Source organism: Salmo salar, chromosome ssa14 (assembly GCF_905237065.1).
Source record: "Salmo salar chromosome ssa14, Ssal_v3.1, whole genome shotgun sequence".
NCBI lineage: Eukaryota > Metazoa > Chordata > Actinopteri > Salmoniformes > Salmonidae > Salmo > Salmo salar.
The window spans coordinates 9,263,775-9,287,651 of record NC_059455.1 but is presented as its reverse complement, the minus strand read 5'-3'; the positions used below and the strand labels follow the sequence as shown (position 1 = coordinate 9,287,651).

At 41.9% G+C, this 23,877-nt stretch overlaps 1 protein-coding gene across 5 annotated transcripts in view; it reads left to right on the top strand.

The window, feature by feature from the left end:
• The window catches only part of LOC106568730 (carboxyl-terminal PDZ ligand of neuronal nitric oxide synthase protein), a 40,391-nt gene that overhangs the window by 12,520 nt on the left and 3,994 nt on the right, over positions 1 to 23,877 (top strand). For 2 of the 5 annotated variants that reach the window (XM_045693842.1, XM_014139321.2), the window contains exons 3-9: positions 5,048 to 5,140; positions 6,055 to 6,113; positions 6,266 to 6,374; positions 10,753 to 10,897; positions 11,217 to 11,341; positions 14,892 to 15,038; positions 19,816 to 19,984. In XM_045693842.1, coding sequence (XP_045549798.1) covers positions 5,048 to 5,140; positions 6,055 to 6,113; positions 6,266 to 6,374; positions 10,753 to 10,897; positions 11,217 to 11,341; positions 14,892 to 15,038; positions 19,816 to 19,984 — 847 coding nt within the window. Of the gene's footprint in view, positions 1 to 4,364; positions 4,739 to 5,047; positions 5,141 to 5,354; positions 6,114 to 6,265; positions 6,375 to 10,752; positions 10,898 to 11,216; positions 11,342 to 14,891; positions 15,039 to 19,815; positions 19,985 to 23,877 lie in introns of those variants that run through there. The other 3 variants (XM_045693844.1, XM_014139322.2, XM_045693843.1) reach the window with 3 other exon arrangements.

The following is a 23,877-nucleotide window of genomic DNA, read 5'->3' as shown; positions in this document are numbered from 1 at the left end:
CATGAATGTGTTTCTTGAACGAATACAAGATCTGCGTTGCAGTCCTTACAAAACAAAAAAAAAGCTTTTCTCTTCAACATGTTACGTATCCCCCTGGCATTGATTGACATAAACTTCAAGTCCATATCTATAGAATAGAAAGAAAAATCCTATGCAATCTCAACTTTACCCTCTCTATAAAAAGTTGCTTCATATATGTATTAACAGAATTCTTAACTTGTAAAATTGTAACACCATGTTTCAAAAGTAGAACGTTCAGTTTGCAGTGGGGAAGGAACTACCTTGTAAACCTACCGACAGAACAAATCAAATCACCCCGGTCGTATTTCTTTACCGTTGGCGAAAAAGCTCTGATTCCCCTGTAGTATCCACCGTTTCCTTGATTTCGGGCCTGTTGTACGAGAGGCCACAATTTTGCCTTTGCTGCCTTGTCTGCTGCAGTCAAGTCCTCACCGAATCTAAGTTTTCTTTCTTTCAGAAAGGCGCTTTCCTTTGCTTTCTTCCAAACTGCATCTCTCGCTGTGCGAAAAGCAAACTGGATGATGATCGATCGGCTGACGATGGCATCTTGTTTCTTCCCAATACGATGAGCGACATCCACAGCCATATCCATATATCCATCGGGAAAGTCCGGTGCCACACGGTTACAGATGTCTCTTACTAAGCGCTTCACATTCTCATCCTGGTTCTCGGGGACACCGTAAAGCCGTAGCCCCCACCTTCTCCGGTATCGCTCTGCTTCCGATAAGCGCTCTTGCATGTCTGCGATGGTCTTCTCCTGAGCAATGCATTTCTCAGACGTAGCAGTGTTTGCAAGTTTAAGCTCTTCGATACTCTTGTATGCATGATTCAGAGAGGTCTCGAGGTCAACTATTTTTGATGTGTTTTCGCGTATCATTTTCTCCAGACCGTCGGCTCTTTCGTTTATCTTTGCAGAGACAGCATCGATTATGTTGACCTGTAATTCACGCAAAGACAATTCTTTCTGTGTCTTTTTGGGTGCAGGACTATTGACTGCATTTTCAGAATCAACCGAATGTCCAGAATCCTCCATTTCTTCTCCTGATGAGTCAGGTGGCGGTTTTTCTCCAACGTATGAGTGCTCAGCTAGCAACTGCCTTCTCCTCCCTTTGCTCTTTCGCACATTTTTTCCTTCCATTTCTCAAAGTTATGAATCAAATTATCGGTCAACTAAGTGTTGTTCTCTATTGTGTTTACTATAAGCCAAGTTCCGTTACATTTAAGTAAGTTTGAGAGGGATAAAAGTTAAGGTTACTCGGAGCAAGCTGAAATCTCGTCTACACTCGCCGCCATCTTCCAGCGCCCTCAAGCAATGAATTTGTATCCTCTCTCGTCGGACTTCGGCTGCATATTTTCCGCCATTTTCTTCAAATCTGAAAACGTGAAGCCACGCCCATTTTCTGAAGAATAGCATTATGGGCACGGAAATAGTGTCCACTGTTTGTATACTTCGTATTTTGGCGAATTTAATATGACATCCGGGAACTTTTGGCATACTAACTATATCCATATTATGACCAATAAGCATACTACATACTCAATTAATGTCACAAATAGTACTGTTAGTGAGGTTAGTATGAGTATTCGAACACAGCTAAAGTATAGGTCTGCAGATTAAGTACCACTGTGTGCGGTCGTAGGCTCGGACAAAGTTATGGCAGTCAGAACTTTTTAGCATTTATAGTGTAGTGTTCCTGGTGTTACGAGCCGGTGACTGACCAATGGGACCACGGTTGGCACTGAGTATGCACACAATATAATGATTATTGGGAATCGTCATATTAATTAAATAGTTCGATAAAAACATTTGCATGCATTGCAAGAATAACGATTTCCCTAATAATCTTGTTGACAAATGCACAAAATCGCCAATCAAAATAAACATTGTACCACATAAACCATGTTACTTTTGGGAAGCCTGTTTGATTCGGAGTTCATATGTGAAAACTATTTCTAAGATGCATACTTTCAGTTTTTCCGAACTCACTTGGGAAGTTTGTGCTGCGGGTGCTGGCACATGCGCAGATTAAATCGACCGCTGCAGTTGACGTAGCCTACATCGGCAGACGTAGCCTCGCAAGCCAATCGCAGAATGTGGCGATCATACAATCTAGCCAGGTTGATATCAAGATTTTAATTTGACAACATCGCACAGTGTGACGGAATAATCGTAAAAGACTGAATCCGACGTACAGTGTTGGAAGGCCTTAAACCAACCATCTCTTCTAATCTTATAAAACCAATATTTCTAACCATCTCTGTATGAAGAGTCCTCTTTCTAAATCGTAAAACCAATATCCCTAACCATCTCTTTAAGAGACGTCCACTCCTCTGGAGAGATGAGACAGAGATGGCAATGGTGTCTGGCATTAACGGATACTGCAGTGGGCCAGAGTATTACAGTGTTACAGAGAGGATTTAACTGCTGCAGAGTCAGCTGGGAGAGCCAAATGTTACATTTAATCTAGTGATGCGTCTGTGTCACACAGAGGTTGGCCAGTTCCTCAATGACACCCAGAGAGGGACAATTTCCATGTTTTATTTTCACATGCACAAGCACAGTGAAATGCTTAAATTGCCTGCTCTACCCAACAGTGCAGTACTCAATATCAAAATAGTTTAACAAAAAAAATCTCTATCTCTCTCTATATATATATATATATATAAGAAACAGTATGTTTAAACAAGTACAGTATGTAGTAAACAGTATGGCAGCAGCATAAGTGGTGGGTGGGTGGGTGTGTCTGGTGGTGATTGTGTGTGTGTGTAAGTGTTTGGGTGTTATAGTGACAATGTAGACGTGATAGGTGGATATACATGTGAACGTGGCTGGAAAGTAACTGGTAGCAAGGATATACAAATACTTAAGGTAATATACTAGTGGTAATATATGCATGTAAACAGGAGTAATAGTGACCAGTAGCAGGATAAATAGATAGATAGATAGATAGATAGATAGATAGATAGATAGATAGATAGATAGATAGATAGATAGATAGATAGATAGATAGATAGATAGATAGATAGATAGATAGATAGATAGATAGATAGATAGATAGATAGATACTAATGGTAATGGCAATCAATGAACAGCAGTGTCGTGGTTGTATTTAACAATCTTACGGCCAGGGGATAGAAGCTGTTTAGGAGTCTGTTGGTCTGAGCCTTGATGCACCGGTACCGTCTCCACCATCTGATGGGAGCATGGAGAACAGTCCATGTCTCGGGTGGCCAGTCTTTGGCCATTCTCAGACACTGTCTGGCATGTACATCCTGGATGGCTGTGGGCTCACCCCCAGTGATGCGCTGGGCCATCCGCCCCAACCTCTGTAGGGCATTCCTGTCGAGGGTGGTGCAGTTGCCATACCAGGCGGTGATACAACCAGTCAGGATGCTCTCAATGGAGCAGCTGTAAAAGGTTCTAGGGATGTCAGGAGCCATGGCAAATCGTTTCAGCCTCCTGAGGGAGAAGAGACACTGCCGTGCCTTCCTCACAACTGTGCTGGTGTGAGAGAACCATGATCCTCAGTGATGTGGACACCGAGGAACTTGAAGGTATTGACCCTCTCCACTGCGGCCCCATCGAAGTGAATGGGGCTGTGCACCTGCCCATGTTTCCTGAAGTCCACGATCAGCTCCTTGATCAAAGTAAAAATACTTTGAAATACTACTTAAGTCGTTTTTTGGATATCTGTACTTTACTATTTACTGTATTTTTTTGCTACTTTTACACCCCTACATTCCTAAAGAAGATAATGTATTTTTTACTCCATACATTTTCCCTGACACCCAAAAGTACTCATTACATTTTGAATGCTTAGCAGGACAAGAGAACATCCCTGGTCATCCCTATTGCCTCTGATTTGACGGACTCACAAAACACACATGCTTCGTTTATAAATTATGTCTGAGTGTTGGAATGTGCCCCTGGGCATCCGTAAATAAATAAAAAACAAGAAAATTGTGCAATCTGGTATGCTTAATATATACAGTACCAGTAAATAGTTTGGACACACCTAGTCATTTAAGGGTTTTTCTTTATTTTTACTATTTTCTACATTGTAGAATAATAGTGAATACATCAAAACGATGAAATAACACATATGGAATCATGTAGTAACCAAATAAGTGTTAAACAAATCCAAATATATTTTATATTTGAGATTCTTCAAAGTAGCCACCCTTTCATAAAATAGTCCATAGTCCAATACTAAAAATGAAGTAAAAAGTCAGCCAATAGAACAGGCAGAATATCCTACATTTTTACAGGAAAAGAAGAGCAGCATGGAGAATCTTCAAACCTTTGACATGAGAGAATCCTGATTAGCCTTTTGGTTGAGGATCAGAGGGGGAAAAGTGCTTTTGATAAAAGTCCTCATTTGATCAATTCGACTTCTGATGTTGTATTTCCTCATTTACGGAAAAAACATGTTTATTTTAGATTAGTGTTTGTCGTTTAGATGTCTGGTCCCTTTGACTGCAGTGAGGCAGCGGGAACGGTTCTAACTACTCAAAGGCATGAATAAAAGGGGTGCACGCTGCTGAGTCTTCCTTCATGTCTAATGCACTCTGAGGGGAGGGGTAACCTAGTTGCTGGAGACTTTGCAGGCTCTACAATCTGACTCTTCCCGTTTTCTTTCAACCTTAGGCAACTTTGTGTTGACCCAAACTTTGATTTACTCTCAGCAGCAGATGGTGTCTTGTAGAGACAACAATGGTAAATACTTAAGTACTCACTCCCTGCCTCAAAGCACATGCTTCCATCCCTTTACATCTCTACAGGAACTGTATCTCTGACAAGGTTGAGGAAAATTGGAATTGGAATCTAAGTTTACTTCCTGAATACGAATGAATTGAAATGGAATTTACCCCAACCCTGCTCTGTGGTTATGTGCAAACTATAATGACATGATTCACACACAAAGTCCATGATGTCACCCCTAGGCTATATGCCGTGGGCTTGTATGGATCATTTTATATTCCAGTGTCATGTACAAATCGATGGAATTTACATTTCCCCCCACAGTATGAATTCAAATTGAAGAACATCAAGAAGAAGAAAGTCAACATCATCGTGTCTGCGGATGGTGTAAGGGTGGTTTTGCGAAAAAAGAAAAAGGTAAGTCCCCTTCAAAATATGAAATACCTGATGAAGTCAGAGTAGCTACCAAAATGTTGGTCTTGATTATGAATTGTTCTATTGGAGAATGTGTGCCTTTTCTTACATTTGTATGAGCTTGACTGTCTTGTGCTCATAGTGAAAACTCACATCAACATTTTAGCAGATGCACTTATCCAGAGTAAGTTCCTTTTATTTATGTTTATTTAACTAGGCAAGTCAGTTAAGAACAAACTCTTATTTACAATGACGGCCTACCCCGGACGACGCTGGGCCAATTGTGCGCCGCCCTATGGGACTCCCAATCACGGCCAGATTGTGATGCAGCCTGGATTCAAACCAGGGACTGCAGTGACACCTCTTGTTCTGAGATGCAGTGCCTTAGACCGCTGCGCCACTCAGGAGCCACTCGCTACACTCACAGTAGTGAGTGGATACATTTTCATTTGTACTTTTGTACATCAACTATTATTTTGCACCAAGGTCAATGATACAAGAAACTGAAACTGTTATGTTATTTCTTAGCCCATCATATTGAAAGGCTAGATTTACTAAATGTTTCCACCAGTGTGAAGTGTGCAACTGTTATTTTCCAGATGCAGTAAATCAAAAGGAAAATTAATCATCAGTGATGAAAAGACGGTTCTATGGTCAAATGTAAACAGGCTTTCTTTGCGTATGGAGGCGGAATGGCTTATGGTTGTGAAATGTGGTGATTTGATGAATGATTGAATGCCATAGCTCTTTGTCCTTCATGGAAGCTGCAAGGTCCCTCATCTTGAGTGTCTCTGCAGATGGAAAAGGTTTAAGAACCTCCATATGTACGTATTTCTTATAGGTGAAACACTGACCATAAGTCATAGAAGTGAATTACAGCATTGCGTAAGTGTTGTTGCTCTGTGGTTGTGTTCCAGAGGAAAGAGTGGTCGTGGGATGACAATACAGTCATGATAACACAAGACCCCATCTACAGGTAAAGACAGGCACAAAGTGCCCTCAAACATAACCCTCTTTAAGACTATTCTTTGGTAGGACCATACAAACCCATTGATGATTTTTGATTGAGTAGTTCAGGTTGGAATCAGTTAAATTCTCGTGATCAAGATATTTCCCCATCCCATTTAGGATTTTCTATGTGTCACATGACGCCCAGGACTTGAAGATCTTCAGTTACATTGCAAGAGATGGAAAGAGCAACATGTTCCGTTGTAATGTCTTCAAATCCAAGAGGAAGGTAAGACCTTAGAGATCCTATAATTCTACAGTATACAGTTGAAGTCTGAAGTTTACATACACCTTAGCCAAATACATTTAAACTCAGTTTTTCACAATTCCTGACATTTCATCCGAGTAAAAAGTCCCTGTCTTAGGTCAGTTAGGATCACCACTTTATTTTAAGAATGTGAAATGTCAGAATAATAGTAGAGAGAATTATTTATTTCAGCTTTAATTTCTTTCATCACATTCCCAGTGGGTCAGAAGTTTACATACACTCAATTAGTATTTGGTAGCATTGCCTTTAAATTGTTTAACTTGGGTCAAACGTTTCGGGTAGTCTTCCACAAGTTGGGTGAATTGTGGCCCAATTCCTCCTGACAGAGCTGGTGTAACTGAGTCAGGTTTGTAGGCCTCCTTGCTCGCACATGCTTTTTCAGTTCTGCCCACACATTTTCCATAGGATTGAGGTCAGGGCTTTGTGATAGCCACTCGAATACCTTGACTTTGTTGTCCTTAAGCCATTTTGCCACAACTTTGGAAGTATGCTTGGGGTCATTGTCCATTTGGAAGACCCATTTGCGACCAAGCTTTAACTTCCTGACTGATGTCTTGAGATGTTGCTTCAATATATCCACATCATTTTCTTTCCTCGTGATGCCATCTATTTTGTGAAGTGCACCAGTCCCTCCTGCAGCAAAGCACCCCCACAACATGATGCTGCCACCCCCATGCTTCACGGTTGGGATGGTATTCTATTCGGCTTGCAAGCCTCCCTCTTTTTCTTCCAAACATAACAATGGTCATTGTGGCCAAATAGTTATATTTTTTTATAATCAGACCAGAGGACATTTCTCCAAAAGTAGGATCTTTGTCCCCATGTGCAGTTGCAAACCGTAGTCTGGCTTTTTCATGGAGGTTTTGGATCAGTGGGTTCTTCCTTGCTGAGCGGCCTTTCAGGTTATGTCGATATAGGACTCGTTTTACTGTGGATATAGATACTTCTGTACCTGTTTCCTCCAGCATCTTCACAAGGTCCTTTGCTGTTGTTCTGGGATTGATTTGTACTTTTCGCACCAAAGTACGTTAATCTCTAGGAGACACAACACGTCTCCTTCCTGAGCGCTATGACAGCTGCATGGTCCCATGGTGTTTATACTTGCATACTATTGTTTGTACAGATGAACGTGGTACCTTCAGGCGTTTGGAAATTGCTCCCATGGATGAACCAGAATTTTTTTCTGAGGTCTTGGCTGATTTCTTTTGATTTTCCCATGATGTCAAGCAAAGAGGCACTGAGTTTGAAGGTAGGCCTTGAAATACATCTGCAGGTACACCTCCAATTGACTCAAATGATGTCAATTAGCGTATCAGAAGCTTCTAAAGCCATGACTTCATTTTATGGAATTTTCCAAGCTGTTTAAAAGGCACAGTCATTTTAGTGTATGTAAACTTCTGACCCACTGGAATTGTGATACAGTGAATTATAAGTGAAATGATCTGTCTATAAATAATCGTTGGAAAAATGACTTGTGTCATGCACAAAGTAGATGTCCTGACTGACTTGCCAAAACTATAGTTTGTTAACAAGAAATTTGTGGAGTGGTTGAAAAATGAGTTTTAATGACTCCAACCTAAGTGTATGTAAACTTCTTACTTCAACTGAATGTTCTATTTGATGATTATGTGGGTAAGAAGGATGTAGCTCTATGAGAGTGTGCTGAGTATGAGATTAAAGTTATCCACAGGTTCCAGATCAGTGATATGTAATCCGCTTATTTCTACAGGGTATCAGATCGTGGCAGCAGCTGCTTAGGGAAGGGGCAGGGAATAGGGAGGGAAGGGGGCTGGGTATAGGGAATGTGCCATGATGCATTATATTTTACTTGGGACTCGGATCAATAGGGATCTTCGAGAGTTTAGTCTATACAAACACATACATACACGCTGTGCATACACGTTGAACACAGTGCATACACGTTTTATACACAGTACACACACCTGATGAATATCAATTTCACACAACCTTGCATGCAAGAAAAATTATTGGGAAAATGAATGGCACGCGACTACCCCATAGCTGCATATGGAACAGCGACAATTTTCTGCATAACAAAAGCCTGGGTAGCAACCCCACCAATGAGGTTGGCTCTTATCACTTCACCATGGATACCAGTCATGTACTGTAGACAGTGACTGAGTGAAGCAGCATGCTAATGAGTGTCTGCGTCCCAAATGGCACCCTATTCCCTATTGGGGATTATGGGCCCTGGTCAAATGTAATGCACTGCGTAAGGAATAGGGTGCCATTTAGGACGCAGTCAGTGAGTGAGGTGGGAAGAAAGAGGCTTTTAATTCTGTCCTTAATGTCATCTTCAAGCTGTACCACCCACCATCTTCACTTACCAGAGAACAGAGACACAGGCTGTAATCCTGTGTAGTGTAGTCGTGCCATTCAGATGATTCCAGCCTTGAAGCTCTTATCTCAGGCTTCCAGATCGAACTATGGCCATTGGAGGGGAGGGTGAAGAACCGATGATACTGGGCTTGATTTACTGGACTTCATGTGGCTTCCCATGGATCACTGTATAGGGTTTATAGTATCCCCAGAATCTTAGTGTTTACCTTCTCATCCATGTGGCTCAGTTGGTTGAAGCACAATGCTGGTTTCACAAAGGTTCTAGGTTCAATTTCAGCAGTGGCCATGCCAGTAAAAAAAATCTACTGAAAATGAACAAAATTGTGTTAGACAGTCTAGAACAGTAGTACATACTTTACATAGCATACCATGACAAAGCAAAAACAGGTTTTTATCAATTTTTTCAAATGTATAAAAACGAACAAACATAAATATCACACTTACATAAGTATTCAGACCCTTTACTCAGTACATTGTCGATGCACCTTTGGCAGCGATTACATCCTTGAGTCTTCTTGGGTATGACCCTACAAGCTTGGCACACTTGTATTTGGGGATTTTCTCCCATTCTTCTCTGCATATCCTCTCAAGCTCTGTCAGGTTGGATGGGCCACTCTGACTGGGCCACTCAAGGACATTCAGAGACTTGTCCCAAAGCCACTCCTGCGTTTTCTTGACTGTGTTCTTAGGGTAGTTGTCCTGTTGGAAGGTGAACCTTCGCCCCAGTCTGAGGTCCTAAGCGCTCTGGAGCAGGTTTTCCTCAAGGATCTCTCTGTACTTTGCTATGTTCATCTTTCCCTCGATCCTGATTAGTCTCCCAGTCCCTGCCGCTGAAAAACATCCCCACAGCATAATGCTGCCACCACCATGCTTCACTGGTGCCAGCTTTCCTCCAGACATGACGCTTGGCATTCAGGCTAAAGAGTTCAATCTTGGTATCATCAGACCAGAGAATTTTGTTTCTCATGGTCAGTCATTTAGATGCCTTTTGGCAAACTCCAAGCGTGTTGTTGTGCCTTTTACTGAGGAGTGACTTCCATCTGGTTGTCCTTCTGGAAGGTTCCCCCATCTCCACAGAGGAACTCTGGAGCTGACCATCGGGTTCTTGTTCACCTCTCTGACCAAGGCCCATCTCCCCCTCAGTTTAGCCAGGCAGCCAGCTCTAGGAAGTCTTGGTGGTTCCAAACTTCTTCCATTTAAGAATGATGGAGTTGCTTCCCGACTCTCAGCGCACATCGTTACAGAATAACGCCTCACCTAAGGGAAGCAAGTTGTGGGAGTGAGTATTTAAATAAATAAATACAACATAATACAAAATAAGAAACACGAACAACGCACAGACTTGACACAGGAACAGAAACAATAACGCCTGGTGAAGGAACCTAAGGGAGTGACATATATAGGGAAGGTAATCAGGGAGGTGATGGAGTCCAGGTGAGTCTGAAGACACGCAGGTGCACGTAATGATAGTGACAGGTGTGCGCCATAACGAGCAGCCTGGTGACCTAGAGGCCGGAGAGGGAGCACACGTGACATAGATAACTGTAGATAACTGTAGATAACTGTAGATAACTATATAACCAAGAGCTTTGCGCCTTGTAGGGTCTCAAGGAAAAACGTCTCTGGAATGAACCAATCCGTTACAACGAAAGCATGCGCCTACAGTAGATCAGTAAGGCTACGTCGCTGAATTACTGTGCGCTGTCAAACATTCTCCTCTCTCTTCTTTTTGTTCTCTTCCTCTTTCCATCCCTCACTGCCCCCTCTTTCTATCTCCCTCTCTTTCAACTGTTTCTTCTTTTATCTCCTTCCCACTACCCCCTCTTCCCCCTTTCTCCACACCTGATCCTGTCTCTGTCCTACCCTTCTCTCTCTTTCCCTCTCCTCCCTCCCCTCACCTACCTCTCTCCCGTCCCTCCATCAATTCACCTCCCTCTCCCCACGCCTCCCTCTCCCCCCTCCCCCTGCCCACCTCCAGTCCCAGGCCATGCGCATCGTGCGGACGGTGGGCCAGGCCTTTGACGTGTGTCACCAGCTGACCCTGCAGCAGACAGGGGAACAGATCTCAGAGGATGGAGGGGACACCAGCACTGCCGATGCAAAAGGGGCAGACGCCGTGCCAGGTGTGACTGGCATTTGCCCACGCACCATGCCATCTTATTACATAGTACCTACTGTTTCATCTTTGCACAGTGGTGACATTCTCTACTGAGGCTGAATCAGTTAGAGATTGTCGTGTGGTGTGACTCCAGCCAAGTTTGAATTCCATGTTTCAGTTTTTTGGTCTGAGAAAAGCACAATAAAAATATTATGTACTATTCATTTGTATATAAGGAATGGGTTATGTTATGCGTTTTTGCTGGTGATTGTTATTTAGTTTATTGATGATTTCTCTCTCTCCTTTCTCCTCTCTCTCTCTCTCTCTATCCATATATTTCTCAGCCAAGAAGAGGTTGGCATTGTCTGATTCCACTGACCTTGAAGCCACTACAGAGGAAAGCATCGACCGTTTGTCATCCGACCAGGACAAGACCAAGAGCCAGGACCTTCTCAGTAAAGATGGGAAGGTAATGTATATGACCTGGGTTGTGTTTATTAGAGCAAACTGTTGCAAAATGTTTTACAAAAGAAAACAAAAATATGTGTTTGTATTGGACAAGTTCAGGTAGTACGATGTTTTACTCAGTTTCAAAACCGTTTCCCCCTACTAAACTCAGCAAAAAAAAGAAACGGCCCTTTTTCAGGACCTTGTCTTGCCGTGTGAAGTCGTGTTACCCAACATATACAGTGCCCTACAATTCCACAACCAAAGCTCATCCTTTCGACATACGTTTGACTAAAGTAAGGTATTGAAATCGCCATCATCTAACAATTTCAAACCTCATAAATACTCTAAACAGAACATGGCTCCTGCATATGATGTCTCCCTCAAAGGAAGCTTTATACAAATCAACAGCCCGCCACGGAACGATCTAGTGTTGAACTGGGTTGATAGCTCATATTTGTTGTCATAAGGTTGAGAAATATTTCATAGGGTTCTTGTAATATTGATGTGTTCCTATGGTTTATTGACGAAAACGCACAGCATGATGCTATCCAGTGCTCTACTAACCATCTTGTCATACCACCCACTATCTCTCTCTCGCGCGCGCTCTCGCTCTCTCTCACTCTCGCTCTCTTGCTCTATCGCTCATTTAGAAGGACATTCTCTCAGTCAGAGTACAGGGAAGTTGAACGGTCTGTCTTTTACTGTATACCATCAATAAATTAAACAAATAAAATGGTAAACTAAGGATCATCCTAAAAAAACAAACCATACCTATATCTGAAATGAGCTGAGATTGACTCTTAACTCTATCTAGACTCTAGATAGAGTTGTTTTACTGTGACGTGGTAGATGTCTGTCTGGCTAACATGCTATACAATACAAGGAGGCGCTCAAAGACATCCATAAGACTGATAACCACTCTCTTTCAGTCTTCTATTTTGTTTCGATATTTTTTTAAAGGTTAAATACAATACACTAAATGCAGAATAAAAAAATTAATAAAGTCCCATGATGGTAGTGACTGCCCATTACTGCTTAACACTTATATACCATATTTTATTCACATTACTTAACTTTAATAAAATATTTCAGTTGTCTACTTTGTGCATGACACAAGTAATTTTTCAAACAATTGTTTACAGACAGATTATTTCACTTAAAATTCACTGTATCACAATTCCAGTGGGGTCAGGAGTTTACATACACTAAGCTGACTGTGCTTTTAAACAGCTTAGAAAATTCCAGAAAACAATGCCATGGCTTTGGAAGCTTCTGATAGGCTAATTGACATCATTTGAGTCAATTGGAGGTGTACCTGTGGATGTATGTAACGCCCTGTTACATTGGGTGGGCGTTCTATGTGCATTTTTCTATGTTGGTTTGTTTCATTGATTTTGGCCGTGTGGCTTCCAATCAGGCACAGCTGTAGAGTGTTGTTGCTGATTGGGAGTCACACATAAGTGCCTGTTTTTCCATTGGGGTTTTGTGGGTAATTGTTTCTGTTTCTGTTTAGAGTAATTTCCAACAGGACTGTTCTGCTGTCGTGTATTTGTTATTTTTTGTAGTGTTCTCTTCGTTGTAATTAAAATTCAAGATGAACACTAACTCCGCTGCACCTTGGTCAACTCTCTCTCCCGACAGCCGTTACAATGTATTTCAAGGCCTACTTTCAAACTCAGTGCCTCTTTGCTTGACATCATGGGAAAATCAGAAGAAATAAGCCAAGACCTCAGAAAAATAATTGTAGACCTCCACAAGTCTGGTTCATCCTTGGGAGCAATTTCCAAACACTTGAAGGTACCACGTTCATCTGTACAAACAATAGTACGCAAGTATAAACACCATGGGACCACGCAGCCGTCATACCGCTCAGGATGGAGACGCGTTCTGTCTCCTAGAGAAGAATGGACTTTGGTGCGAAAAGTGCAAATCAATCCCAGAACAACAGCAAAGGACCTTGTGAAGATGCTGGAGGAAACAGGTACAAAAGTATCTATATCCACAGTAAAACGAGTCCTACATTGACATAACCTGAAAGGCCGCTCAGCAAGGAAGAAGCCTCTGCTCCAAAACCGCCATAAAAAAGCCAGACTACGGTTTGCAACTGCACATGGGGACAAAGATCGTACTTTTTGGAGAAATGTCCTCTGGTCTGAGGAAACGAAAATAGAACTGTTTGGCCACAATGACCATCGTTATGTTTGGAGGAAAAAGGGGGACACTTGCAACCCGAACAACACCATCCCAACCGTGAAGCACAGGGGTGGCAGCATCATGTTGTGGGGGTGCTTTGCTGCAGAAGGAACTGGTGCACTTCACAAAATAGATGGCATCATGAGGGACGGAAATGATGTGGATATATTAAAGCAACATCTCAAAATATCAGTCAGGAAGTTAAAGCTTGGTCGCAAATGGGTCTTCCAAATGGACAATGACCCCAAGCATACTTCCAAAGTTGTGACAAAATTGCTTAAGGACAACAAAGTCAAGGTATTGGAGTGGCCATCCCAAAGCCCTGACCTCAATCCTATGAAAAATTTGTGGGTAGAACTGAAAAAGTGTGTGCAAGCAAGGACCAAACCTGACTCAGTTACACCAGCTCTGTCAGGAGGAATGGGCCACAATCCACCCAACTTATTGTGGGAAGCTTGTGGAAGGCTGCCCGAAACGTTTGACCAACATTAAACAATTTAAAGGAAATGCCAAATACTAATTGAGTGTATGTAAACTTCTGACCCACTGGGAATGTGATTAAATAAATAAAAGCTGAAATAAATCATTCTCTCTACTATTATTCTGACATTTCGCATTCTTAAAGTAAAGTGGTGATCCTAACTGACCTAAGACAGGAAATATTTACTCGGATGAAATGTCAGGAATTGTGAAAAACTGAGTTTAAATGTATTTGGCTAAGGTGTATGTAAACTTCTGACTTCAACTGTACTACTTCAAATACTACTTGAGTAAAAGTCTAAAAGTATATGGTTTTAAATATAGTTAAGTATCAAAAGTAAATGTAATTGCTAAAATATACTTAAGTATCAAAAGTAATGTTGTAAATCGTTTAAAATACAGTATGGGGTTGCAAAATGCCAGTAACTTCCTCAAAATGTCCTGGTTTTCCTGAAAGCATGGTTGGATTCATGGAATCAAATCAAATAAAAGTTTATTTGTCACGTGCGCTGAATACAACAGGTGTAGACCTTACAGTGAAATGCTTACTTACAGGCTCTAACCAATAGTGCAGAAAAGGTATTAGGTGAACAATAGGTAGGTAAAGAAATAAAACAACTGTAAAAAGACAGGCTATATACAGTAGCGAGGCTATAAAAGTAGCGAGGCTACATACAGACACCGGTTAGTCAGGCTGATTGAGGTAGTATGTACATGTAGATATGGAGGGAATAAGCAGGAAATCTGGGAATCCTCCAACCAAGATTTCTGGAAAACCAGGGAATTTTGGGGAAGTTACTGTTATCTTGCAACCCTTGCAGTATGTAATGCATTGTGTATCCTCAGTCATTATAGATCATTAATCACTGACCTGGTCCTCATTTTCCCCATCCAAGGACCCAACCCAGCAGCTGACCTCATCCAGGTCGGGGCCACCTGTGTCAAGCTTGCTAGCTGTGGACTGCTCTGTGGCACACCAGGTGCAGCTTCTCCAGAGACAGCTCCAGCAGCAGGAGCAGCAGGCGCAGGCTGCTGCAGCACAGGTAGACACACGTTTCCAAACAGTTCCAAATGATGGTTTGCCTTATGGAACGCAGCTCATGTGTGTGGGTCTGCGCTATTCAAACATGTTGATGTTCAGTTTGCCAAAGTAATGTACATTTCACTGTTTGTAATGGCAGTTTAGACCAGAAACAGGCACTTGGACTTGCCGTGCGCTACAGTACCTTTTCAGATTGTTAGCTAGCAACTTTAAATTGGAGTGTGTGAAGAGCACAAGTGGCTCAACTAGGGTTGCAAAGCTACCGGTAATTTACCAAAGTTACTGGAATATTCTGTAATTTTGATAATTAACTGATCATCTATGGCAGTCTATTGTAATGTGGTAATTTATATTTGAATAACTTAAAAAAATGAATATATAGTATTCCTTTTTTATAACTTTGTCCATATTGTCCGTGAGTTTCTAGTGGATACACCATATGGTTCAAGAGAAAATGTATTTAAAAAGCATCTAATCAACAATGGCATTATTTTTCAATTAACGCTGCCACTCTTCCAACTATTAACTTATTTCACAACTGCCGCCAGTTTGGCACCAAAACATTTAAAACAAAATAAAATAAATACATTTGTGTAAAAAAGGATAGAAATGATAGTTTATGCTGAAACCCTCATATTAAACACCAGTGGTATTGACTAAATTGATGGTTTATATTTAGTGTGGTGTTTAACAGCCTTGTCATAAAAATGTGTATTTTAAAATCGTCTTCGCTGTTTGATTATTATATATATTTTACAATGCGATAAGGCCACACAGAGGGCCAGAGGTAATTACAGACACCTATGATAATCTGAAGTACCCAAAAAGGTCACTAGATGTCATATGATAAAAAATAATGTAAAAAATTGAAAGTTAGCAAAATTCTGATAATTTACTGGTAAACTTAGAATGTTTATATCCAGAAATATAGCCTCCCTTTGCAACCCTAGGCTCGTCTATTGTCCTACACACAAACCTTTGATTTAATTAGTTTTTGGTTGCAACCCTGAGGTATCCCTATTAGAGGTCGACCGATTTATCGTAATGGCCGATTAATTAGGGCCGATTTCAAGTTTTCATAACAAATCGGTAATCAGCGTTTTTGGACACCGATTATGGAGCCAAGGTAAGGTGCTAGCTAGCATTAAACGTATCTTATAAAAAAAACAATCAATCTTAACATAATCACTAGTTAACTACACATGGTTGATGATATTACTAGTTTATCTAGCTTGTCCTGCGTTGCATATAATCGATGCGGTGCCTGTTAATTTATCATTGAATCACAGCCTACTTCGCCAAACGGGTGATTTACGGGTGATTTAACATTCGCGAAATGTGTACCTAACCATAAACATCAGCGCCTTTCTTAAAATCAATACACAAGTATATATTTTTAAACCTGCATATTTAGTTAATATTGCCTGCTAACATGAATTTCTTTTAACTAGGGAAATTGTGTCACTTCTCTTGCTTTCTGTGCAACAGAGTCAGGGTATATGCAGCAGTTTGGGCCGCCTGGCTCGTTGCAAACTGTGCGAAGACCATTTCTTCCTAACAAAGACAGCCGACTTCACCAAACGGGGGATGATTTAACAAAAGCGCATTTGTGAAAAAAGCACAATCGTTGCACGAATGTACCTAACCATAATCATCAATGCCTTTCTTAAAATCAATACACAGAAGTATATATTTTTTTAAACCTGCATATTTAGTTAAAATAAATTCATGTTAGCGGGCAATATTAAACTAGGGAAATTGTGTCACTTCTCTTGCGTTCATTGCACGCAGAGTCAGGGTATATGCAACAGTTTGGGCCGCCTGGCTCATTGCAAACTAATTTGCCAGAATTGTACGTAATTATGACATAACATTGAAGGTTGTGCAATGTAACAGGAATATTTAGACTTATGGATGCCACCCGTTAGATAAAATACGTAACGGTTCCGTATTTCACTGAAAGAATAACCGTTTTGTTTTCGAAATGATAGTTTCCGGATTTGACTATATTAATGACCTAAGGCTCGTATTTCTGTGTGTTATTATGTTATAATTAAGTCTATGATTTGATAGAGCAGTCTGACTGAGCGGTGGTAGGCAGCAGCAAGCTCGTAAGCATTCATTCAAACAGCACTTTCCTGCGTTTGCCAGCAGCTCTTCACAATGCTTCAAGCACAGTGCTGTTTATGACTGCAAGCCTATCAACTCCCAAGATTAGGCTGGCAATACTAAAGTACCTATTAGAACATCCAATAGTCAAAGGTATATGAAATACAAATGGTATAGAGAGAAATAGTCCTATAATAACGACAACCTAAAACTTCTTACCTGGGAATATTGAAGACTCATGTTAAAAGAAACCACCAGCCTTCATATGTTCTCATGTTCTGAGCAAGGAACTTAAAAGTTAGCTTTTTGACATGGCACATATTGCACTTTTACTTTCTTCTCCAACACTTTGTTTTTGCATTATTTAAACCAAATTGAACATGTTTCATTATTTATTTGAGACTAAATTGATTTTATTGATGTATTATATTAAGTTATATTCGGTATTGTTTTAATTGTCATTATTACAAATACATATATATATGTATTTATATATATATAAATAAAATAAAATCGGTTGATTAATCGATATCGGCTGTTTTTGGTCATCCAATAATCGGTATCGATATCGGCGTTGAAACATCATAATCGGCCGACCTCTAATCCCTATAATGATTGACAGTTCAACAAGGCGATTGTGGCTGTAAAGGGAGGACAAGACAGTACTTTTCATCAAAGGTAGCGCTCATCTCTGCTGGAGTGATAAGACATTCCTTATGGCTAATGAGCAAGCCAGCTCAACGGTGTCACTCTGTGCTCTCTTTTCTGTTTCTTGTTCCCTCTTCTCTTTCCTATAATCACATGTCTTGGTCTAATGAGGTTTGGGCTTGCTTTGATTATAATGAGGGATTCTATCTAATGCTGATTGAACAGCGTCAGAATTGTAGAAGTGAAGAAACGTTTGTTTTGATCTTGATCAGTGGGTGTGTGTACCATGAATTTTAATTAGATCTTGTGTGGTGTGTGTGTGTTTGCATTTGTGCGTGCCCCTGGTGTGTGAGCCTGCACACAAACATACCTACATACACTACCAGTCAAACATTTTAGAACACCTACTCATTCAAGGATTTTTCTTTATTTTTTTACTATTTTCTACATTGTAGAATAATAGTGAAGATATCAAAACTATGAAATAACAAATATGGAATCATGTAGTAATCAAAAAAGTGTTAAACAAATCCAAATATATTTTATAAATAGCCACCCTTTCAAATAGCCACCCTTTGCCTTGATGACAGCTTTGCAGACGCTCTGCATTCTCTCAACCAGCTTCATGAGGTAGTCAACTGGAATGCATTTCAATTAACAAGTGTGCCTTCTTAAAAGTTAATTTGTGGAATTTCTTTCCTTCTTAATGCGTTTGAGCCAAACAGCTGTGTTGTGACAAGGTAGGGGGATATACAGAAGATAATCCTATTTGGTAAAAAACCAAGTCCATATTATGGCAAGAACAGCTCAAATAAGCAAAGAGAAACGACAGTCCATCATTACTTTAAGACATGAAGGTCAGTCAATACGGAACATTTCAAGAACTTTGAAAGTTTCTTCAAGTGCAGTTGCAAAAACCATCAAGGGCTATGATGAAACTGGCTCTCATGAGGACCGCCACAGGACTGGAAGACCCAGAGTTACCTCCGCTGCAGAGGACAAGTTCATTAGAGTTACCAGCTCAGACATTGCAGCCCAAATAAATGCTTCACAGAGTTCAAGTAACAGACACATCTCAACATCAACTGTTCAGAGGAGACAGTGTGAATCAGGCATTCATGGTTGAATTGCTGCAAAGAAACCACTACTAAAGAACACCAATTTGAAGAAGAGACTTGCTTGGGCCAAGAAACACGCGCAATTGACAAATTGGAGAGTCCAAATTGGAGAGTCCAAATTGGAGATTTTTGGTTCCAACCACCGTGTCTTTGTGAGACGCGGTGTGGGTGAACGCATTATCTCTGCATGTGTCTTTCCCACCGTAAAGCATGGAGGAGGAGGTGTTATGGTGTGGGGGTGCTTTGCTGGTGACACTGTCTGTGATTTATTATTACACTTACCACTTATTACACTTAACCAGCATGGCTACCCCAGCATTCTGCAGTGATACGCCATCCCATCTGGTTTGGGCTTAGTGGGACTAGTATTTGTTTTTCAACAAGACAATGACCCAACACACCTCCAGGCTGTGTAAGGGCTATTTGACCAAGACGGAGAGTGATGGAGTGCTGCATCAGATGACCTGGCCTACACAATCCCCCGACCTCAACCAAATTGAGATGGTTTGGGACGAGTCGGACCGCAGAGTGAAGGAAAAGCAGCCAGCAAGTGCTCAGCATATGTCGGAACTCCTTCAAGACTGTTGGAAAAGCATTCCAGGTGAAGCTGGTTGAGAGATTACCAAGAGTGTGCAAAGCTATCATCAAGGCAAAGGGTGGCTATTTGAAGAATCTCAAATATAACGTGTATTTTGATTTGTTTAACACATTTTTTCTTACTACATGATTCCATATGTGTTATTTCATAGGATTGATGTCTTCATGATTATTCTACAATGTAGAAAATAGTAAAAATAAAGAAAAACCCTTGAATGACTAGGTGTTCTAAAACTTTTGACCGGTAGTGTATCTGCGTACGTGTGTGTATACACTCTCACCTCTCTTCTACGTGTGCCTACCTAGGTGCGTGTGCTCCAGGACCAGCTGTCAGTGGAGGTGTGTGCCAGGACAGACGCCCAGGCCCGGGTCCAGAGACTCCTACTGCAGAACACTGATCTACTGCAGCACATCTCCCTACTGGTCAAACAGATCCAGGAGATGGAGCTCAAATCTGCTGCAGGACTCAGCTCCAGTGAGTGGTGGTGGTTCTTCTTCTTCTTCTTCTTTCCATTTGTATTATTTATTAAGGATCCCCATTAGTTCCTGCCTTAATTAAGGCAGTTATGTACAATAACAAATATTATATGACATTACATTTCATAAAACTTTTCGCAATACATTATGTGTGTGCCCTCAGGCCACTACTCTTCTACCACATATCTACAATACAAAATCCATGAGTACTTGTTTGTAGAGTGTGTGTGTGTGTGTGTTATAATGTGTATGTGTATGTATGTCTGTGCCTGTGTGTGTGTCTCTTCACAGTCCCCGCTTTTCCATGAAGTGTATTTTTATCTGTTTTTCAAATCTGATTCTACTGCTTGCATGGCTCTATGTAGTAACATGCGCCTCCCATAGTCTGTTCTGGACTTTTGGATTGTGAAGAGACCTCTGGTGGCATGTCTTGTGGGGTATGCATGGTTGTCCAAGCTGTGTGCTAGTAGTTTAACCAGACAGCTAGGTGCATTCAGCATGTCTATACTTCTTGCAAAAACAACTAGTGATGAAGTCTATTTCTCTACTTTGAGCCATGAGAGATTGACATGCATATTATTAATGTTAGCTCTCCATGTAAATTTAAGAGCCATCCGTGTTGCCTTGTTCTGAGCCAATTGTAATGTTCCTAAGTCCCTCTTTGTGGCACCTGACCACACGACTGGACAGTAGTCTAGTTGCGACAAAACTAGGGCCTGTAGGACCTGCCTTGCTGATGGTGTTGTTAAGAAGGCAGAGCAGCGCATTATTATAGACAGACCATGAAGGTTTACAATCCAGGGTTACTCCAAGCAATTTAGTCACCTCAACATGCTCATTTTCCACATTATTCATTACTAGATTTAGTTGAGGTTTAGGGTTTAGGGAATGATTTGTCCCAAATACAATGGTTTTAGTTTTTGAAATACACTGCTCAAAAAAATAAAGGGAACACTTAAACAACACAATGTAACTCCAAGTCAATCATACTTCTGTGAAATTAAACTGTCCACTTAGGAAGCAACACTGATTGACAATAAATTTCACATGCTGTTGTGCAAATGGAATAGACAACAGATGGAAATTATAGGCAATTAGCAAGACACCCCCAATAAAGGAGTGGTTCTGCAGGTGGGGACCACAGACCACTTCTCAGTTCCTATGCTTCCTGGATGATGTTTTGGTCACTTTTGAATGCTGGCGGTGCTTTCACTCTAGTGGTAGCATGAGACGGAGTCTACAACCCACACAAGTGGCTCAGGTAGTGCAGCTCATCCAGGATGGCACATCAATGCGAGCTGTGGCAAAAAGGTTTGCTGTGTCTGTCAGCGTAGTGTCCAGAGCATGGAGGCGCTACCAGGAGACAGGCCAGTACATCAGGAGACGTGGAGGAGGCCATAGGAGGGCAACAACCCAGCAGCAGGACCGCTACCTCCGCCTTTGTGCAAGGAGGAGCAGGAGAAGCACTGCCAGAGCCCTGCAAAATGACCTCCAGCAGGCCACAAATGTGCATGTGTCTGCGCAAACAGTCAGAAACAGACTCCATGAGGGTGGTATGAGGGCCCGACGTCCACAGGTGGGGGTTGTGCTTACAGCCCAACACCGTGCAGAACGTTTGGCATTTGCCAGAGAACACCAAGATTGGAAAATTCGCCACTGGCGCCCTGTGCTCTTCACAGATGAAAGCAGGTTCACACTGAGCACGTGACAGACGTGACAGAGTCTGGAGACGCCGTGGAGAACGTTCTGCTGCCTGCAACATCCTCCAGCATGACCGGTTTGGCGGTGGGTCAGTCATGGTGTGGGGTGGCATTTCTTTGGGGGGCCGCACAGCCCCCCATGTGCTCGCCAGAGGTAGCCTGACTAGTGCAAGACAATGCTAGACCTCATGTGGCTGGAGTGTGTCAGCAGTTCCTGCAAGAGGAAGGCATTGATGCTATGGACTGGCCCACCCGTTCCCCAGACCTGAATCCAATTGAGCACATCTGGGACATCATGTCTCGCTCCATCCACCAACGCCACGTTGCACCACAGACTGTCCAGGAGTTGGCGGATGCTTTAGTCCAGGTCTGGGAGGAGATCCCTCAGGAGACCATCCGCCACCTCATCAGGAGCATGCCCAGGCGTTGTAGGGAGGTCATACAGGCACGTGGAGGCCACACACACTACTGAGCTTCATTTTGACTTGTTTTAAGGACATTACATCAAAGTTGGATCAGCCTGTAGTGTGGTTTTCCACTTTAATTTTGAGTGTGACTCCAAATCCAGACCTCCATGGGTTGATAAATTGGATTTCCATTGATTATTTTTGTGTGATTTTGTTGTCAGCACATTCAACTATGTAAAGAAAAAAGTATTTAATAAGATTATTTCTTTCATTCAGATCTAGGATGTGTTGTTTAAGTGTTCCCTTTATTTTTTTGAGCAGTATATTTAGGACTAACTTATTTCTTACAACCCATTCTGAAACTGACTGCAGCTCTTTATTGTGTAAGGTAAGGGTCCTAGACAGCTGTCCTGGGGAATTCCTGATTCTACCTGGATTATGTTGGAGAGGCTTCCATTAAATAACACCCTCGGTGTTCTGTTAGACAGGTAACTCTTTATCCACAATATAGCATGGGGTGTAAAGCCATAACACATACTTTTTTCCAGCAACAGACTATGATCGATAATGTCAAAAGCCGCACTGAGGTCTAACCAAACAGCTCCCACAATTTTTTTTATCACCAATTTCTCTCAACTAATCATCAGTCATTTGAATAAGTGTCTTCCGTACATGTTGAATCTCCTTCCCTATAAGCGTGCTGAAAGTCTGTTGTCAATTTGTTTACTGTAAAAAAAAGCATTGTATCTGGACAAGCACTATTTTTCCCAAAAGTTTACTAAGGGTTGGTAACAGGGTGATTGGTCAGCTATTTGAGCCAGTAAAGGGGGCTTTACTATTCTTTGGTAGCGGAATTACTTTTCCTTCCCACCAGGCCTGAGGGCACACACTTCAAATAGGAGTGGCATCTCTTACTTTTTCTTCATCCCTTCGCTCTTTGATTGTCTGCCTTTCTTTATTTCTCCTTCTCTCTTCGTCCCTTGTTCTCTTCATCCCTCTCTCTCATCTCTCTCCCTCTCTTTTCATGTCTCCCTCCCCCCTCCCCCTCTCGTCTCTTCCATGTATCTTTTTCTCTCCCTCTGTTCATCCATGTCTCTTCATCCCTCCCTCTCTCTTCTTATCTCTCCCCCTTTCTTCATCCCTGTTTCTCCACTCGCCCTCTCTTCATCCTTGTTTCTCTTCTCCTCTCTCACCCTCTCTTCATGCCTCCCTTTCTTCTCCTTCTTTGGTTCTCTTGCTCATCCTTTCACTCAGAGGTGATTCTGTACTGTTATGTAAACTCAGCAGATTGTCCTCGCAGTGGCAGACCACGTGTAACAACACATGCACAGGATCGGTACATCCAAACATCACACCTACAGGATGGTGTGATGTTCGGTACAGGTACAGGATGGCAACAACAACTTCCCGAGTTACACCAGGAATGCACAATCCATCCATCAGTGCTCAGACTGTCCGCAATAGGCTAAGAGAGGCTGGACTGAGGGCTTGTAGGCCTGTTGTAAGGCAGGTCCTCACCAGACATCACCGGCAACAATGTCGCCTATGGGCACAAACCCACCGTCGCTGGACCAGACAGGACTGGCAAAAAGTGCTCTTCACTGACGAGTCGCGGTTTTGTCTCAACAGGGGTGATGGTCGGATTCACGTTTATCGTCAAAGGAATGAGCGTTACACCAAGGCCTGTACTCTGGAGCGGGATTGATTTGGAGGTGAAGGGTCCGTCATAGTCTGGGGCGGTGTGTCACAGCATCATCGGACTGAGCTTGTTGTCATTGCAGGCA